Source organism: Sinohyriopsis cumingii, chromosome 3, assembly GCF_028554795.1.
Source record: "Sinohyriopsis cumingii isolate HCF-2022 chromosome 3, ASM2855479v2, whole genome shotgun sequence".
In the NCBI taxonomy this organism is placed as follows: Eukaryota; Metazoa; Mollusca; class Bivalvia; order Unionida; family Unionidae; genus Sinohyriopsis; species Sinohyriopsis cumingii.
Window position 1 is genome coordinate 101,426,560 of NC_142963.1, and position 21,295 is coordinate 101,447,854.

Here is a 21,295-nt window from a genome sequence, read left to right on the forward strand (position 1 = left end):
CACAAATAAATTCATCCAGAACAATGGGATTTATGATTGCTATTAATGTTTATATGAATAATGGAATGAGATAGCTTGTATACTGATATTCCACTGTATAACTTATTACATTGATGTTTATAAGAGTACTGGAATAAGATAGCTTGTATACTGATATTCCACTTATAACTTATTACATTGATGTTTATTAGAAAACTGGAACAATATAGCTTGTATACTGATATTCCACTGTATAACTTGTTATATCGATGTGTATAAGAATACTGGAATGAGATAGTGTGTACACTGATATTCCACTGTATAACTTGTTATATTGATGTTCATGAGAGTACTGGAATGAGATAGCTTGTATAGTGATATTCCATTGTATAACTCATTATATTGACGTTTAAAGAATACTGGAATAAGACAGCAAGTATACTGATATTCCACTTTATAACTCATTATATGGATATTTATAAGAGTACTGGAATGAGATAGATTGTATAGTGATATTTCACTGTATAATTCTTTATCTTTAACTCCTAAATCTCTACTGGCTCTAGCATTAATGAGTAGAAAGAAACTGAACATTTTAAAGAATGACCACCAACATGACAAACTGCTCTAAATTATGCAGAAGAGAAATCAAAGAGTGATGAAAAAATTAGATACTGACCTGTAACCTTGACCTTGAAGATAGGTCCCCCAATGTTGTGTAACACACATCTGAGGGATGATATATCAGTATATCAGGTTTCATTCTTAAATCTCATACAGCTCCAAAGTTATTGATCAAAAAGGAAAGTGGCAGAAAAATAAAATAATGAGTTGACCTTGACCTTGAAGACAGAACCCTAAATGTGGTACATGACACCTTAAAGTGATAATTTATAATTATACCAAGTTTGATCCCTTAATCTCAAAAGACTCTCAAGTTATTTGAGCAGAAAGGAAAGTGTGACAGACAACGCATATTATTTTTGATCCATGATCCTGAGTTTGAAGAGAAGACACCAGTGTGATGTGTGACACACCTTCTAATAATGATATACAAGTAAACAAGTTTCATCCCTCAATCTTCAGTGTTTTTAAGGTTGTAAAGCAGAAACCAAAGTGTGACAGACAACTTCAAATATTAGACTGTGACCTTTACCCTGTAGATTATGGTAAACAACACACCTACTAACAATGATGAACTTGTAACCAAGTTTCATCCTTTAACCTAAAAGAACAGCATGAAAGTTATTAAGTGGAAGTATAAAGGAAAACATAAAACAAGGAGCCATGCCTTTCAACTTCAAGACAGAGCCCCAAGTGAGGCATATGACTCACTTTATAATGGTGACCAATAAAAACTATAACAAGTTTCAGCTCTTAATCTCAGACAGATAGTCACAAAATGAAGCAAAACTGTTAATGACATAAATTATTGATAGGATGGATAGTTCACTGATTTCTGTCACACATTGCATCCAATTGCAAGTCCAAATTATAAATATCGCAGTTGCACAAATATTTGCAAAATAATACACATCAACATGACTCTTTATACACAGCCTTTGAATCAATACACATGAATTTACTGGTCTTTTCATCTTTAGAAGGTCTATCAGTGGTGCTGTTTTATAGGCAATGTTATATTTCCAGTATGCAGATTACAGAGATTATTCATCTTTCTCATCCTTTACAAAATTAAAAAACATACTTGCAAAACAGACTACCTGTTAGGTGTCACTGACTTTTATTCCACCTTTTATGACATTTTATGCTGTTTCATTTGATCAGGTGCAGGACTCATCTCAGCTTTTGCACGGTATAAATGCTTTTAAAACAGTTTATTGCTAATTTCATATATTCAATGAAATTTAGAAGGTATTTTGGTGTTCTCTTCAAAAACAAAGAAAAAGTGTGATTTCCTCGTGCAAAGGAGATCTTATCCAAAAGAAGTCTGAGGGTGAGAGTGTAGATGACTAACAACTACATCCTTCACACTACTTCCTGCAAAACAACTGCTGTGGCCACAGACATTCACTTCCATCAGCGAAAAAGGAAATTATTGACAACACATAAATCCCTTTTACAAATTAACAAGGTGACTATAACTCAAACAATTCTTGAATCTTCCCCCTTTGCAGATTCTAAAATAAATCTTTTAGAAATCCTGTTGGCATGTTCAGTCAGTGATTACATATATCAGTGTAAAATGAGACATTCCAAACCTATTCCCCATGTACAATTCAAGCACTTTACAGGTCATTTAATAGTCACTTTTGCACTAAGTTTCTCTGTTACTCTGTATCTATGTTGACAGAGTTTGGATTTCAATATTTCTGGAGTGTCATGCAGTGAATCAGCTACAGTTAGTTCTGATTATTGGCCAGTGTTTTACTTTGGACTTGAACAAACAATGACCACCAATCAGAACTGAATGTGATATATTTCACTGTGTGACATATCTGAATTATAACCCTCAAAGTCTATCCAAGTAGAAAAGATGGGAAGCAATAGAGAAACTTAATGTAAATATAGTTCTTAAATGATCAGTCAAATACATGCATCGTATAAAATGTATTAAATGTAAAGGAAACATTCCAGGTTCTATATTTATGAATCAAATACTTTACTGAAAAGTTGTAACCACTTTTACGCAAAGCTTCTCTGTTGCTTTGTTTTTGTGTGTGTGATTTGGATTTTTAACGTAGCTTTAAAAAAATATTCAGTCATATCACTACAATGTCTGCAGTCTGGGAGATTATAGTGATGCCTAGCACTGGGGCATCAAGCCGCACACATGTAGCATCATGTCCCATCCAATGACATTATCTGGACACTAGGCAAACCAGTCCTAAAACTAACTTCTTAATGTTGAGTACTAAGCAAGGCAGCTGCTAGTACCATTTTTGTAAGTCTTTGTTATGACTTGGCCAGGATTTGAACCTGCAACCTCCTGCATCCAAGGTGTTTGCTCTAACCACTTATGCCGCCAGAGTGGTCTGTTGCTTTGTATATTATTTACTTGGACAGAATGTGAATTTTGAGACTGGTTGCATTGACAAGATTTGTCATGCAATACATTCACCTGCAAATCAGACAAGAATGGAAAAATAAATGCAGTAATAGCTATATTCACAAAATTACATGACAGATGTAACAACAGAAGGATGGACACAAGGATTATGATTCGTTGTGGGGGGGCACTGATGAATGGTAATCTGTGGCAGAGAAACCAGGTTTATGTACTTTGAAGCTGATGTTCTTTATAATCTGACAATAGGTAGTGGTATTCTTAAGTCAGCTCCTAGAATATTAAATGGTCTATATAGACCTAATGAAATAGTTTAGACTGCAGTTTTTTGGGGGGATGGTGGTTTCAAACAAAGACCCAGGGCCAAAGGTTTTAAAAAGAAATCACTTATCCTGACTTAAAATCCAATTACTCTACATGGTCATATATTTTACTACATTTTGACTCCATGTTAAAAAACCTGCAATACTTTCAATAAGAAATATAAACATGCTTTAAATTCAGTAATTTTCTGTTTGTATTTACCTCTAAAAATAGTTCATTCAAAATTGCATGCAATCTTGTCTATTAAAATTTGATTTCATTTCATAAAAGCAATGTCTTCTCCAGGTCTGGGTGTAAACTAGTACTCAGCAGTTTCATTTTCTGAACACTTAAAAAAAAATCCCCAAATGTTTTCTCAACAAAGGCTGAAAACAGTGATGAAGATGGAGAAGCACTGGTCTTTATTTAATATCAGTCAGTGAAAAAATTAGATTTTGTTACAGTACTATGGGTGTGTCAAAGTTATAGAAAAGAGTTACTCTGTATATCAACAGAACTTACGGCTCCCAACTCTTTGAACTACATGAATTAAAATATGGTGCAATTATCTCAGTTCTTTTCAGGTGACAAACCTTGTATTATAGGCTGTAAGAAGTCACTAATAGCTTAGCTTAATTACCAAATGGATGCTTTAGTAACACTTGATATAGTTAACCAGTGATGAATTACTAAGTCAGTGTTAGCAACAGACACCTCACTCATTATTCATGCAGAAAATGAAAGTGCTCATTATGGGCAACCAATGAAATATGAAGAACAGAAGTAGTACTGTTCCCAATTCATTGGTCATGTGCTTCACTTTATATGCAAAGCTTGTGATAGGATTAAGCAATTTTCATAAGATGGAGGGAGCTACAAATGGATAATATAAAAAAAATTACCAGTCTTTCAGGAACATCAAATGATAATGTTGCTTTTCATTAGTGTGCTCACGTTTTTTTAATTTTTTTTTATTTCAGGCAATTTAGATGAGACTTTCATTGAAAAGTCAGATCAGTAACTCAAATAGAATACAGGAGGGGCCAGGTCTAGATTTAGAGAGGATCAGAGTGTTAGGCTTACTGATATTTTTAAGCTGTGCTCTGTGTGATTTTGCTAACCAGAAATAATGCTGACTACAGATGTCACAAGCATGGCCAATAGCCATTTTATAGTTTGATCACACTGTGTAGATCATGGATGCTGAAGAGATCCTTCAATTAATGGCTATGGCATGTAAAGTCTCAACTAGAACTAAAAAGTTAAACTAGATTCATTCTTTGTCACAACCATAAAATATTCATGCTACTTTTAACGTTGACAAAAAGTATCATAAAAAATTAAATGGTTGGGAAACTGGAAACAGCTATTTTCCTTTTTGACCTTGATCAAAATATTCCAAACTTATCCATACAGGCATGTCAGTTTTATTCAAATAAGAATGAATTTGACTTACTGTTAGGCAGGCAATGAGGGAGTTTTCAAATGACTTCTGGAAGGCACGTGGATCTGAACACCATTCCAACAGTTCTCTTGCAGCACTCTGGAATGCAGCAGGGTTAGACAGGTGCTGAAATAATAATAATAAAAAAACCCAAATTAACCAATACTGTAATTTAAATCCATTTCAATTTACAAAACATTATTGAAAATTGGGCAACGTCACTAAATTTGTTACAGTTTTATACAACTTGATTATGGTAGTGCTAATTTAAAGTTCATTAAACAATTATGTCAAAGTACCATGAAACCCCTTGAAACTGACAATCCTTGGGATCCAATTGTTCTGGTTTTGAAAGGTTTGGTTTACTGAGATTTTTGCAGATGTTAAAAAAATCTGTCTTTCTCTAATGTGTGAGAGAGAGATTATGTATTATAGGGCCTAGGATTGGAATCTGAGTTTCATTGTATATTATTTAAAGAATTTCCAAATTGTTTTCAGATATGACAAAGAAGTCATCAGTGATGCATAGATGACTGTTAAACCAAACTAAGTTGATAGGTCTAGACAAGTAGAAGCAATATTTTGGTGACCAGAAGATTTGAAAGCAAGCATATAGAATTTTATGATAAATATTTCTGAACTAAGCACTTAATTTACATTTATTCATTGGGTGCCAATAAGTAATCCTACCAACTTTATTTGCCATGACCAAAAACTTAATCTATGAAGACAATACAATCTTTTTTACTATCTGTGGTGTATTCATAAATCTGAGTATCAACTAGATATGTGTCTGAAGGACACGTATGCCCCTCTCCTGTCAGTTTCAATGATGTGTGGTCTACCTTGAAAAGAGCAATAACCTTTTATCATCATGCAAACAGAACATCCACAATATAAACAAAGTGGAACAGCTCTTAAAAACAAAACAAAAATTAGTGTGGCAATGCAAAGGATGTCAAGCTAATTTTAATACAAACAAATGTAGGGAAATGGAACACATCCCAAAATTATAGGAAGAATATAGGAATTCTAATAATATTACAGTAACATACAGGAAGAATTATATCATTTCATGGATTCTTCCATCAGTTATCCAAGCTGAATGCCAAAATAAGCATTGTCAATAGAACATTTGGCAACAATAAACATTTCCTTCCACAATGCTTGATGAACAAACTTTTGTATGGCTTTTCAATGCCCATTTGTCAGTTAATATCAATAATGTTTTGTTTTTCTTTCATATTAATGGATCTTACTAATTATACTGTCAAAGCACATCAATTGAAATCTGAATGGCACAGAAGTATTTGAAATTATCATTACTGCATGATTATATTGACAGAAATCATATGGAATTAAAAATGTTTTGGCAATAGCACATTTATACATTTTACACCTTTTAAAACACCAAAGGTTGGTTAAAAACCAAAGTCTGTGATGGCCTGGAAACAAATTAAGCCTTGCTAATAAAGTGTTACTAAGGTGAAAGTCAATAAAAAAAACAAACAACAAAGAAATCTAATGCAATTTGTATGCTTTGTATATCCACTGCACCACTGACGGAATCAGGGTTTTCAAAATATTTTTTTTTAAGGGAAATTTGTTTCAAACTTTTTTTAAAAAACAATCAGGAGCTCTGTTAAATACTTCTGAGTGATGACACAGTTGGTCAGACAATGAAATCTATATCCCATCAATAAAAATGTTTACACAATATTTGCTTAAAATCCAAAACTTCTCAGTAAAGTTATCTTGTACGAACCAAATGCTACTAAATAAGTGGATGGGCAAATGGAAAAATAGGAAGATGAATGGACAGATGCAATGGCGAGAAGGCTATTGAGAAGGGTTCAAGAAATAGAGTATAACAGTAATGGTGGTAACTCATTCTATACATAATAAACAAGTGTCTGCTGATTCAAAGCTTACTCTGTATAATGAAATGAACCATGAAATGAAAGTATCTGTTTGTGGCCACAGTCTATAAAAGTAAGATTGAAGTGTCTCTTAGTGGCCACAATCTATAAAAGTAAAATGGATCTGTCTGTTAGTGGCCACAGCATATCAAAGTAAGATGGAAGTGTCTCTTAGTAGTCACAGGTTATCAAAGATGGAAGTGTCTATTAGTGGTCAGTCTATAAAAGTAAGATGGAAGTGTCTGTTAGGGGCCACAGTCTATCAAAGCAAGTTAGAAATGTCTATTAGGGGCCAAAATCAATCAAAGTCAGATGGAAGTGTCTATTAGCGATCACAGCCTATCAAAGTCAGATGGAAGTGTCTATTAGCAGTCACAGCCAATCAAAGTAAGATGGAAGTGTCTATTAGTGGTCACAGCCAATCATAGTAAGATAGAAGTGACTATTAGTGATCACAGCCAATCAAAGTAAGATGCAAGTGTCTATTAGCGGTCACAGGCAATCAAAGTAAGATGCAAGTGTCTATTAGCTGTCACAGCCAATCAAAGGCAGATGGAAGTGTCTATTAGTGGTCACAGCCAATCATAGTAAGATAGAAGTGACTATTAGCAATCACAGCCAATCAAAGTAAGATGGAAGTGTCTATTAACAGTCACAGCCAATCATAGTAAGATAGAAGTGACTATTAGCGATCACAGCCAATCATAGTAAGATAGAAGTGACTATTAGCGATCACAGCCAATCGAAGTAAGATGCAAGTGTCTATTAGCGGTCACAGGCAATCAAAGTAAGATGCAAGTGTCTATTAGCTGTCACAGCCAATCAAAGGCAGATGGAAGTGTCTATTAGTGGTCACAGCCAATCATAGTAAGATAGAAGTGACTATTAGCGATCACAGCCAATCAAAGTAAGATGGAAGTGTCTATTAACAGTCACAGCCAATCATAGTAAGATTGAAGTGACTATTAGCGATCACAGCCAATCATAGTAAGATAGAAGTGACTATTAGCAATCACAGCCAATCAAAGTAAGATGCAAGTGTCTACTAGCGGTCACAGCCAATCAAAGTAAGATGCAAGTGTCTATTAGCTGTCACAGCCAATCAAAGTAAGATTGAAGTGACTATTAGTGATCACAGCCAATCAAAGTAAGATGCAAGTGTCTATTAGCTGTCACAGCCAATCAAAGTAAGATGTACATTAGTAAAGTAGCAAGAACCATGATAAGAATTTCAGACTCATTTCTTCAATTCCTGTATTGAATGTAAAAACTTGTTCAACACTTGACTTACAACTTTCCAAGTGATTCTTATGGTGTCCAAGGCAACATTTAAATATTTTAAATTAACTTTTTTCTGATCATCTCATGTATCATTTTACAAAACCTTCAGTAAAAATTGAATAACAACCCTTCCACCACTGAAATCAATTCAAAAACTGTGATGTAGAAAAATCTTAACTTTTTATATCAGTGTAAAATCATTTTTCAACATAAAAACAGAAGCACATTTTCAGGGACAAACCCTTTACCTGTTTTCACATTTATTTTTATTCTGACAATGCTAAAACATATCTGGTGAGTAGTTTGGAGTGCATACATGTGTCAAAATGATCAACTCTCCTTCAATCCGACTTACGTTGTTAATGTTCAATTGGTGCATTAACTTCAAAGGAGTAGTATACTTTATTTTGAAGAAGTTCTTCAAGGGGTAGAAAAATAATTTGTAATTGCTTTTAAAATCAGCTGCCTGCACAAACATTTAGTAATATGCTCATTCTCAAACAAGCAGGCATAAATATGTGTCACCCTGGTAGATTAAAGTGAAGGTCATCTGCACTTAATTGACCCCCCCAAAAAGAACCTGAGCAAGTCAGGGACTAAGAGTGATAAATGAATATCAACAGAAATAAATGTTTAGTCATTTAAGACAGAAAATTATAATGACATGACTGTTGCTTACCATATTTGCAATCCCCCCCAAAAAAACTTTTTTCACACAACACAAATCCATTATTCACAAGAAATAGATTGGATATTTATGAGAACTTCAATGTCAACTGAGCTAGTTTTTGGAATGGTTTGTAGCCCAGAATCAAATTACAAATATTAATTTTGATACAAGCAAATATTGCAGAAAGGCATACATTTGGTTCACTAAGTAGATAGTAAATAGTAATTTTTATATCCTAAATTTAGAAGTACATGCAAACTTTATGTTCTGCAAATAGCTGAACACAATATGAATTGTATTTCTTTTACATAGGTCATCTGGAGTTCATTTCTTCCCAAGGTGCTACTTTCTAAAAATATTTATATGATCAACCATTATTTCCTCATACAATATTTATTTTATTCCTTATTTTTGGTGCTATATCTCTGAGATAATAAAGCTGTAAAGAAATTCTTGAATTCTACAGTAAATGTTTTGAAAAGTAGCTTAAAATAATACATTTTCATATTACCAACCAATGAAAACAGAACACACTGTGAGCTACGTCACTGTAGTTATTTCTTTTTATCTCCATCACTCTTAATTTAACACTCTCTTAAATTAATTTACCAGCAATAGTTATGAAAATGTGAAATTCCTGAGAAGCTTTTTTGTGGGTTTCCAGTGAGTTATTTAATATACATAATATTTTTGGAAATGAAATTTTTGGAGTAATGAATTCACAGATCTGTCTGAAAACGTGATACAAAATTTTATTTATACATCTACATGCATCTGCTCAAGATATTTACTTTTTGTAAAGTAAATATCGGCCATTAATCTTATTTGACATGAGTGATGATGGTATAAAAAAACAAAACACAAATGGTCTATATCTTTTGGACTAGTAATCAACTAGAGCGTAATCCTTCATTACATAACTCACCTCTACTTAAAGTACTTTCCAGCAGCCATTGCAAACATCAAAGATCATGCCAAAAATAAGTTCAAACTAAAGTGAACCTGACAACATAAAGTTAGCCCCTTTTTAAGCATAAAATATCAGATTTTTTTTCTCTGATTATTTTAAACTTCTAATCTTTGTAATATGTTCAATGTTAACGTATAATTGGCTACCTGCCTACCTACTTAACTCCCACTACCTAAAGGGCATAAAAAATGGTTGGGCATGTAAGAGGTATCATGCTTATCAAAATGGTTGTGCCCAAGTCCACTGTGTATTACCAGTAGATACATACATGTCATCAGTACTGGGATACATGCTAAAAAGCTCACAGTAAAAGAATCAATATCAAAGCAAGCATGAGCTGTTGAATGTGATAGAGGGACTTTATGATTAAAGTATACAGGAAGAAATGAATGTAGATCTTGATGCTTATGAAGTTATAAGGGGTTATGAATGCCAGGATAACCAATGTTTCATTGTAAAAATTGCCTTTAGAAACACAGCAAATTATGTATAAACTTGTGCTAAAAGATGGTCAAGGGATATTGTGGCTGAAATAAAGAACCTAATGAAAAAGTGCAACAGCAAGGAGAAAGCAAAAGAATATTCAAAAGCCAGGTTAGTGATAAAGTCTCCTCAAAAGCAAGAAAACTATACAGGAAAACAAAGGAACAAACATAAGAATTTAACACCATCCGGTGCTATGAAAGTAACACAAAGCTACATCTTGGAAACACTACAAATAATGAAATCACAAAGGTGAGCATACAGACATTAAAAAAAAAACAGCAATTCTTTATCAATCCATGGGTATTTTAGCTCATTCAAGTCAAAGATATTGGTTACCTTTGAAAAGTTTAGACTCTGATATTCATATTATATTCTTTGTATTCACTTTACCTGAAAAGAACAGGCATCAATACACTCTGCAATAGCTTAAATGTTTGCAATCGAGACGCCTAAACAAACAGTTGTACTCTACTTAGTAGCAGACAGTCACGATATCATATTTTGTAAAATAGGACAAACATTGGCCCAAATACAACACTATCCAGCAACACAGTTTTTACATTTGCAAATCTTTATGTTTGTTTGATCAAGTTGGGTATTATATTATTATTTTACTTTTTGGGCAAAAAAGAGAAGATGAGTGGTGTTCTGTAATTTGGACATGGTGAGTTACTTATGCTTTTAAAGAGTACACACATACCTGATATTAATATCAATTTGGCCTCATGTGACTTTAAAGAACATGTGCATATCCCAGGCATTTAGGTCTCTTTCACAAATTCATCAAATATTGCTAGAAAACACAACAACTGTATTACAAAGTGCCTAAGTCATGTTATTTTGAGATGTAGCCTTAGAAAAGAAGTGCATTTTTTGTTTTAGATGAAAAATTATTTTTGCAAAAAGAACTTGTCTCAAAAAAGTGGCATGTTTGTCTTTAATTGTAATCATATACAATTCGTTTTAAAAAAAAAAACAAAATCGACTTTCACTTTTAATCATGGGTAGATAACTATTTCTATTATATTTTTTAATTTCCTTGCCAAGGGAAATTTGCTATTTTGGCTCTCTTCTCTCAGAATGGGTGAACTGCATACATAAATTTATTGAGAACTTTTTACTGTGCAATTATTTTCAAAAATTAAAATGTTTCCATGAGGCAAAAAGAGTACCTTGAATGGCACATTATACACCTATGCAATGTTTAATAGTTCTTCATGCAGGCACTTAACACAGTAAATTTAATAAGCAAAAAACATCCTTTTCTCATCAGTCTTAATATGATTTTGACCTCTGACCTTCAGACCACACACTCTGTAGGTTTCTTCATTATCCAAGAACAAGTCATCCAGTTTGGTCAATGAACTAACTTGAGAACCAAGGTTATTCTGCAAAACCCACTTTTCATTGATATCCTTGACATTTTGATCCCAAAATCAACAGACCTGTTCCAAAACTTATTTGCATGCCCTCCACAACTCTAAAAGAATAAAGTTATCATGCAAAAACCACTTTTCCTCTGTCACCCACTGACCTAAATATAAATAGATTTTTTCCTTGTCCTAGGTTCAAGTCATCTACAAAGCTTGGTCCAAGTCTGTGATGTAGAACTAATGTTATTGTGTGAAAACTAGTTTCTTCTTTTGGTGACCTTGACCTGAATTTTTTTAACCCCTCAGTGAAAGACATGATTCTTATCCCAAGGACAAGCCACAGACATAGTCTGGTCCATGTGTCAGGTAGCAATAAACAGTTTTGGCCAATATCCATGTGCCTGCACCATATTGGATAAAAATCCACCCCTGTAAGCCATAATGCAATCGTCAATACATATATTTTTTCATATCCATCCACTCTCCAACAGTGAGTAAAAACTAAAATCAAACAGCTCTATGTGAATACCAAATGAAATTATGAAATGCCATAGTAATGGTTTATCCAGCAAGAGCAAGATATGAAAAATTAATAAAAATTACCTGCAAAAATTCACAAGCAGGTGCTCACTGGAGAGCCATCTGTAACAACTGTGACCTTAAACTTAATCTCAAAACCAAATGGCACAAAGTTTTTCTGCACACAGCTGATGTTCCGCTTGGGGTAACAGAGGTGGACATACATTCATGCCTTCTTTTGCAAAAAATGATGGATATACTTTGGGACAACTTATCCATAACTTAGTACTAAATAAATTACATGGCTAATTGTTTGACAATCTTTATTGCTACCTGATGAAGAAGTAATATCATTGTACAAAAACCATTTTTCTTCTTGCAGTCTCTGTGACCTTCTTATAATCCCAAAATCAATAGGGATCTTCCTTACCTAAATAAAAGCCACACACAAAGTTTGGTAAGTTTAGATGGTGGACAACTTGAGTTATGGAACAGAAACCATTTGGGGGGGGGGGCAGTCTAATACCATGAGCTTTGAGTTTTTGACTTCTAAATCAACAAGGTTCTTAACCCAATGGGGCAACATCCACAAAGCCTGACAACTGCTAGATTGTGCAAACTCAAGTTAATGTGCAGAAAGAAAACATGTAACAGAGAGATGGACAGATGGATGCACATCACAGCATAATACTTTGAAGTTTAGGAGGAAGAAAATAATTTTCAACGAAACTGTTCAAAAGCTTGGCTTGGGGTTGCGGTGGGGAAAACTGACCTCCATTTTTGTTTCTGGAGTTGGTGTTTTAACTGCTGTGTTTGCAATGCAGATATAACAAAATCAGAATTTGTGTAGTCAATATATTAATTACTGGTACATTTGATAGGTTTAATATACTCTTCAGGGGTTTCAATAAGAAATAAAGTAGCTGGCGAAGTTTTTGGTAAAGTGGAGAGGAGTCAAAAAGTTTGCTGGTGGAGATTATGGATGGCTTTGTACAAACTACCCAACCCCCAGCCCATAAGTTGTATATAAGTTAAGCTGTCTTTCTGGGATTGGGAAATATGAAATCTGTTTGAAAATAGTTAAATTGTATTATACAATATTGTATAAACTTTGTATTGACAATTCATAGGGGTACTTATGGGTTCCATCCTAATAATAGGGAAAAATATTAATTGTGCAGAAACATCCGATACTGATAATAAACCACTGCAGTATGTTCATAGTTACTTGACTTAAGTAAATATCTCCTTTTCTTATCTGATAAAAAGATGGCAGAATTTATACCTGCAAATTGCTAAAGTATGTTAAACGAATACGGGCAGCTGTACTATATCACACCTGAGGTATATTTATGGATTTCATTCATCAAGCAATTGTTAAGGTTAGTGGTTTCTATCTGGATTTCTTTCAATTGCTATTTTGTTTTTTTGTTTTTTTTGTAGTATGTTTCCTCCATTGTTCATTTATGGTATGGCATGATAAATACAACAAATTTTCAAAGGAATTTCCAGTGTCCATTATTACATGTCATTCGCTGAATCAATTAAAAAAAAGTCTATCCTCTCTTTCTAATTGTAATCTTGATTTTCAAGTGCTTTTTAAAATTTTATTCTTGCACAATTTTACGTTTTATTTCATCGTTCATTAAGTTTTAGTTCACTGTTCATAAACTGGGTGTAACAAAACATACAAGCAATTTTCAATGTCTACCTTTTCATTTTTTTGCTATTCCATATACTAAAAACTGAACTCTCTCTCTCACAGTTTTTCTAGATCTAATGAACTGGAGACCTGAGACAGCCTATGATGTCATTACTGACTATCATACATGGTAACACCCATCCATGGAATACCCATTAATAATACTTTGAGCATGCACTAGCCAGTTACCAGAATTTAGAAAATACAAAAGACCGGAAGCAAAATCCACTGTCATGCACCCCAACCCCTCCACAAAAGCCAGTCATGCACCCCACCCCCATCCACAAAAGCATATAAAAATCCAAATTAAAATGTCCTTCTTGCATCAGTTCATTTCAAGGTTCAACCTGCCTTTACATTAAAGTAGCTCTTGAATATTGAACCATACTGTAGATACCTGTGTCTACCTGACACCCAAGTATGAACAATGCCTATCAAACTCTGCTATGAAATACTATGTGCCTGAAGATCAGTGTATAGCTGTTCACTTTAAATGAAAAAGAGACAAACAGCACGAACTGTGATCTGCTGGAAAAGCAGCAGATTGAAGTCTACAATGATTGCAAATGAATATGCATTGTACATAAATATGGTTCATCTCTTTGCTGTTATCATCTTTCTTTATGATGATTCTCTTCTTACTCTACCACATATAGAACCATATTTATCAATAAAATAAATAATCCAACTCTCATAATATTAATACAGTGGTTTTCGTGTTGTGAGCCTCTCTAGAGAGAGGCCATCACACAATCAATGTGTTCACCTTGTCACAGGCCAGAACTGTATTTCTACCATTATATCCCAACCTTGAGAGTTCACCCCTTATCTAGGGCCAACTTTTAAGTACAGAAAGCATGGACTTATAAGTGGGCAACTACGGTATAAAATTCCGTTAAACTTGTATGCATGGATCAGAAGGAACATTGTTTTTCTTAAATACAGCAACATTTAATGATCTGTGTTTTACATCACCAATCACTGATTTTTATCTATCTCAAATCTCGTTCTACTTAATGGCAAAAATTTGGCAAGGAACAACTGCATACCAGCACACTTCTGAGAAAAAAACACTTATCTTTCATATAATTATATGATGAAATGTAGTTAAGAATAACAGTAAATTAGCTCTAGCTAGATAATAACAGAATAAACACCCCTTTTTATAGGAAGCACAGATTTACCATACATATCAATGTTGATAACCCTATTGTATATTTCCTCTAATGGTATTTTCATTATTGATATAGAAATAATTTGTTTTAATAGTTAATTTCAAACCTGTGTGCAGTATTTCACAATGTTTTAATTAAGGAACACAAATCTTCCTGAATTGACATATTCTGACTTCTATTATCCACTGTAAAAATTGGTGTTTGTGTTTTTAATCTAGCTCAGTTATCCAAGTCATTCAGCAAGACAATTTCCTCCTCATTTCAAAAGTAGTTATAACCTTTCTAAATTGTAACTTTTAACAATTTTCATAAATTTCAAAATCAACAATGTAGAGACAATAAAAAACAAAGTTGAATAAAACCATATCTAAGTGATTAAGTTAAAATACAGGATTTATTCAGGTATTTACGACAAAAACCCCATTTTTAGCAAGCAATTGGCAAGGAAAATCATCATTCCGAACCTCTGTGTATAACATGTGCTTTTCATCTTCAATTACAAAAATAAATCAGCAGCCTCTAAGCTCAGCATAAAACAAATTCATGCAACAAATAGTTGAAGATTTCCACTTAGTGACCCTCCTACATCCTGCCATACTTGTTATTTATATGAAAACTCTCAAGCAGTAGACATTTGCCAGGTCAGGTGAGGTTTACACAAAGAGATTTGTAATATTACATAAATCTAACTGAACTATAAATACATGTTTACAGCTTCCTCTGCATTCTTTTCCATGAATTTCTTTAAGCTGCATTTATAGACAGGCAATAAAAGAATGCATGATGAGCTCACAGTTTTTCTTTTTGACAAAAAACTAAAAAAGGCTGTTACTGGAGAAAAAAAGTACTTGTAGGTCACTGTAATCAGTTTATTAACACTGGGAAACATTAATACAGTATTTCATGATTTGCATAGGAAATATTCAGCCCACATCAAATTAGCTGCCAGTATTCTGGAAAAAAAGTGCAAAATTTAGTAAAGTCTAATGTTAATATCAAACTTAATAGAAATTAATCTAGATAAATGATTTTCCAGATAAATGCAAGTACACTATATTATTAAACCAGGCTATCAAGTGACTCCATGAAAAAGATAAGTTTTTTTTCTTCTGGCAATAAAAGAATGAGGCTTTCCCAAATTTTGGATAAGTGATTTCTTTGGTTAATGCAATGAGATGATTCCTTACATCAGTGTTTCCCAGGCAATTTGGTTAATGAGATGAGGTGATTCCTTACATCAGTGTTTCCCAGGCAATTTGGTTAATGAGATGAGGTGATTCCTTACATCAGTGTTTCCCAGGCAATTTGGTTAATGAGATGAGGTGATTCCTTACATCAGTGTTTCCCAGGCAATTTGGTTAATGAGATGAGGTGATTCCTTACATCAGTGTTTCCCAGGCAATTTGGTTAATGAGATGAGGTGATTCCTTACTTCAGTGTTTCCCAGGCAATTTGGTTAATGAGATGAGGTGGTTCCTTACTTTAGTGTTTCCCAGGCAATTTGGTTAATGAGATGAGGTGATTCCTTACTTCAGTGTTTCCCAGGCAATTTGGTAAATGAGATGAGGTGATTCCTTACTTCAGTGTTTCCCAGGCAATTTGGTTAATGAGATGAGGTGATTCCTTACTTTAGTGTTTCCCAGGCAATTTGGTTAATGAGATGAGGTGATTCCTTACTTTAGTGTTTCCCAAGCAATTTGGCCACATAATACTTTCAGGCTTGAAATATACTGATGTATCCCATAAACAATAAATGTTAGTCTGTTGGGGTGATTTTTAAACAGTTTTACATCAACAAAGAATTATCGAAATACATTCTTTTAGAAACAGAATTCAATTAAGCACTGTACCATACCCTGAATGGTCAAGATTTTTCTGGTGTCTGGTTGAAAAAGACTGGATAAGTTCTAACTATTATTAATAATAATAATGATGAAATTCTAATGGCTCTTGCCAGACAATTTTTCCCCCTGAAAATCAAGGTGACCACCATAGATTTGTGAAATTTACTATAAAAACACTCAAATGAGATATAACAATTGGTAACAAAAAAGAAAACTTTGTTACACCTATTCAATGTACCAGAAATTTAAGTCCCTGATTCATTGATTGTGTAGTGTTAGTATTATCCTTTCTTGATTAACTGATTTTCAAACTAATTATTTATTTTTTTTAAATTCTTTCAGAAAACTATACTAAAGAATTTCACCCAACAACAGTATTTTGTTCCACTCTACTAATTTAACAAAAATAATGAATAATTAACAACAAGATGACATACTCCTTCAGAAATGCTTAGCACCTAATTAATGGACATTTCTGGTAAAGTAGGATGGTGAATTTTGATTTGATCATGTCCCCAGATAAGTCTTTATAGAGATGATAATAATAATGAACTGTTCTTGCTTGTATCATTTTCTCTTTGACTACTGTAATTTAATTTAGGGGAACACAACTGCTTCAAATGCGACAAAAATTTCCAGACTCCAGCAAAGAGAATGTAAAATAACTTTTGATCAGCAAACAGAAAATGTTCAAACATTACTATTATATGAAAGAATATTTCTGAGAAAGGTCAAACTAATGTATAAGATGTTTATTACAAAATCATCCACCACTTGCGTAAACACAATTTTCCAGGAAAGAGAATCTACTGGTACCCCAAATATAAGATCATTAAATGGGCAGAATTTAAAAGTACACAAGGCAAAAAAGGAGCTATTCAAAAATAGGTTTAATTTTCAGGTGCACTTGATTGGAATAAAATTCCATACGATATTAAATCAGCTCCAATACACTTATTGTAGAAGGAAGAGAAGATGAAATCATAAGATTAAAAAAAAATTAAAAAAATGGTGGACATATTAAAGTGCATGTCACACTACCAACCTTCATTGCTTCATTTTAATTTCTGTAGCAATGTAGCATTTATGTGAATAGTTCTTTATATACTGTGTATTTGCTTGTGTGTGTTGATGTGTGTGTGTATGTGTGAACATACTTTTATTGGCCTGTATTTTATTGTTATATAATAGAGGGTCTCTATTTTAACTACTTGAGTGACACTAAGACAATAAAGGTTTTATTATTATTATTATTATTATTATTAACTGGGGCCAAAGATTTACATATTCTGTTCAAACACAGTGACAGAAACCAATGGAACATCTGGGGTATAAACCCTAGGGCAACCGTTCATTTAGAGTTTTAGATATCTTGGATATCACCTTTCACACATGATCTTGTCTTTTGTGGCTATAATGTGTTTAAACCTTTAATTTTACGTCATGAAGGTGTTTAATTGGTAAATTAATGGAGAAATAAATCCAGGACAAGTTGATATAATGATATTTGAGAACTCCTGTAACCAATGTCCATTATATATGTTGTTGTTGTGGGGTTTAACGCCATTTTTAAGCACACATTAGGCTATACATGGTGGCCAATATTAATGGTGGAGAAAGAACCCGGGAAAACCCTGGAAAGAACCACTTACCCACGAGAAGCTACCGGCAAGCTTTCTCACATACCCACATTGGCTGAATCGAGACTCAAACCGGTGCAGATGGAGGTGAGATGGCAGTGATCCATAACGGAGAGTGTTTTAGACCACTCGGGGACCCAACCATTTTATATATATATATATATATATATATATATATATATATATATATATATATATATATATATATATATATATATATATATATATATATATATATATATTAATAGAGAGAGAGAGAGAGAAGAGAGAGAGATGCAAAACCACACAATCAGCACTACTTAACTGCAGCATGCAGGTACAAGAAAACACGCTGATGCCACTTAATTATGGTTTGTCTGGGTCACTGTCTGATCAATCTTCTGCAATCTTATGATAATGGTAGCATTTCTGCAGCAACAGTGTAAGTCTAAATTTATGATGCACCTCTTTCAAAAGATGACTGACGAACCTGCTCATTAAGGGTATACCAGATATATCCATACATCAGACAACCAGACATATACCATCTTTGATGTTTAATTTCAGAAATAGTACCAGGCAAATACTATACCCACTGGGTACAATCTTGATGATGGCATTAATTTTCACTAATCTTAATCACTGATTTTTATACATATTGAAGGATATTCAAATTCTTACTATATGCTTTACTGGATTTTTAAAAATCCCCCCCTCCATTATACATGGTCTTGTGTAATTTTTGCTCATTCTTGTCATATTGCAGTTTGTTGCTTTGATACAGTCTACACATCACAACTACCATATTATAGCAGGTTTCTCATGTAACTGAAAATTAGCTTCTGAAAATGAGCTGATCATTAATGATTAATTGGTCATTTCAATCCTTTACTCTGTCCATAAACAAGAACACTGCATATGGCATGATACACCTATCTTGAATGTAGAGAGCAAACAACTGTCTTGAAGGGCATGCCGCTACTAACATATTGAAATTCTTTTAGGTTTCATTAAAATGTTTCATGAATGACACTGACTAAATATTACACAGTTAAATTTTCCCATCATGATTATACAAGATTCATTAGAAACCTAACAAAGACCAGCCATAAAGTTTATTTTCTTTTGATGTGACCTTGATCTGTACCTTGAGAAATGGGCATGGCTGTTACATGTGACATTACATCTAGTCATGCAATATAAATCAAGGATGCAAGTCACAGATTTACAATTTCCCTTGCTTTGACCTTAGGACAAAGGACATGGCTGTGATTTGCAAGTCTCCATCTAGTAACAGCATATATGTTGCCAAAGTTACTGAAATATCCACAGAGGTTAAAAAGATATGCTATGAATAGGGATGCAAGTGACTTATTTACATTTTCTCTAACCATGATTTTGACCTTGAGGCAGTGAGTAAGGCTGTGGTGATTACAACCACCTAGTCATAATGTGTATTTAGGTAACTTTTACTTGAAATATCCTTAGTACTTCAAAAGTTATAGCTTGGACAAGGAATCATTCCATTAACTTGCTTTTTCTTTATTTTACTTGATATGTCACTGACCTTTGACCTGGAGACTTGACTATACGGCATGCAAGACACCATATAGTCATCATGAGCTTATAACTTTGTTTGATTTTCAAACTAGCTAAAAAAAGGCCTCAAGGTGGAATAGTTCTAGTAACTAACTGAATTCCTTCTCTAATAAATGTAATTGTTGATATTATTGTTGTTATTATTGTTGTTCTGGTAAGTTTCATACATTTTTGCCATGAATTGCAAAGTTGTGATCTGGACATAAAAATAAACGTTAAGTGACATATCAATTCATTGAAGGATGGGCAAAAGACCATGGTAAAATATGTCTGACTTAAGATGGGCATATAATAAAATGAAGTACATAAAACATTTTTTTCCTCGTGGTTAGCTTATTTTATCAAAATACCTAAGAATGGAAGCTACATGTACTAAGTTACCAATCAAACAGTAAATATTCACCTGCATTTAAAAAATTGTTGGTTCTTTTAATACAAAATAAAGTGTTATTTTCAATCCATAAATAATTTACAAACAAAATGATGTTGGTGTAATTGATGAATGAAATCATAGTGTTTTGTTCTGATGGTTAAAACAACCAATAATTGACCAAAATCCAAAATCAATTTACTGGCATGCCCTTAATTTGACATTTGTCATAAGGGAAACAAAAAATGACCACAGAGAATTTAGAAAAAATTACAAATTTCTTCTAGGTCTTGAACACTTCTGCAAAGAACATGGATGAAATAAAAATTTTAATACATTTTCAGTTTTGCAGTTTTCCAGCTCATTTAAAAAAACGTTCAATTCATTAATCAGTATGACCAATAAATCACATGAAAAGTTTTCAGAAAATGATAATAATAATAATAATAATAATAATAATAATAATAATAATAACAGACCTCTGACCAACAGCAAATTACATTTTTAACTCCTACATGCATTAAAATCCTTAAAAAAATATTTTTCATTCAAAGACTGAAGGGATAGTGAAATATAGAAATCTGAAGAAATTTCTGTGCTTGCCTGCATAAATCATAGAGCATGTTTTCCTAGTACATATATTGTTGTAATGGTTTTAACAACTGTTTCTGTCCAGCTTCATATTTTTCTCTGTACAATGCAACCTATCTGTAAACAGCACAGACTGGGATCTTGATGTAGTATGATAAGCAGTATTTCTACCACTATAAGAACTATATGCCAGTCTAATCTATTTTGTCAAAAAGAAGGAGATGGTCTTATTATCAAGAAAAGATACCTTCAGTACACATTTGTACTTTAAAAAATCAATATGGCCTTATCATCAGACATGGGCTTATCATCGGATAAATATGGTAATGTACTGGCACATCACTGTCTAACTGATGACTTGAAACCATGGGTGGAATGAACAGTATCAAGCCTTGTCTATTACTGCATCAACAGACTGGAGTT

General features: G+C 33.2%; 1 protein-coding gene across 2 annotated transcripts in view; it reads right to left on the minus strand.

The window, feature by feature from the left end:
- LOC149803406 (zinc finger MIZ domain-containing protein 1-like) overlaps positions 1–21,295 on the minus strand; it is a 410,193-nt gene that overhangs the window by 253,499 nt on the left and 135,399 nt on the right. For both annotated transcript variants that reach the window (XM_089953103.1, XM_089953102.1), the window contains one exon: positions 4,767–4,880. In XM_089953103.1, the coding sequence (XP_089809229.1) occupies positions 4,767–4,880 (114 nt within the window). The remainder of the gene's footprint in view (positions 1–4,766; positions 4,881–21,295) is intronic.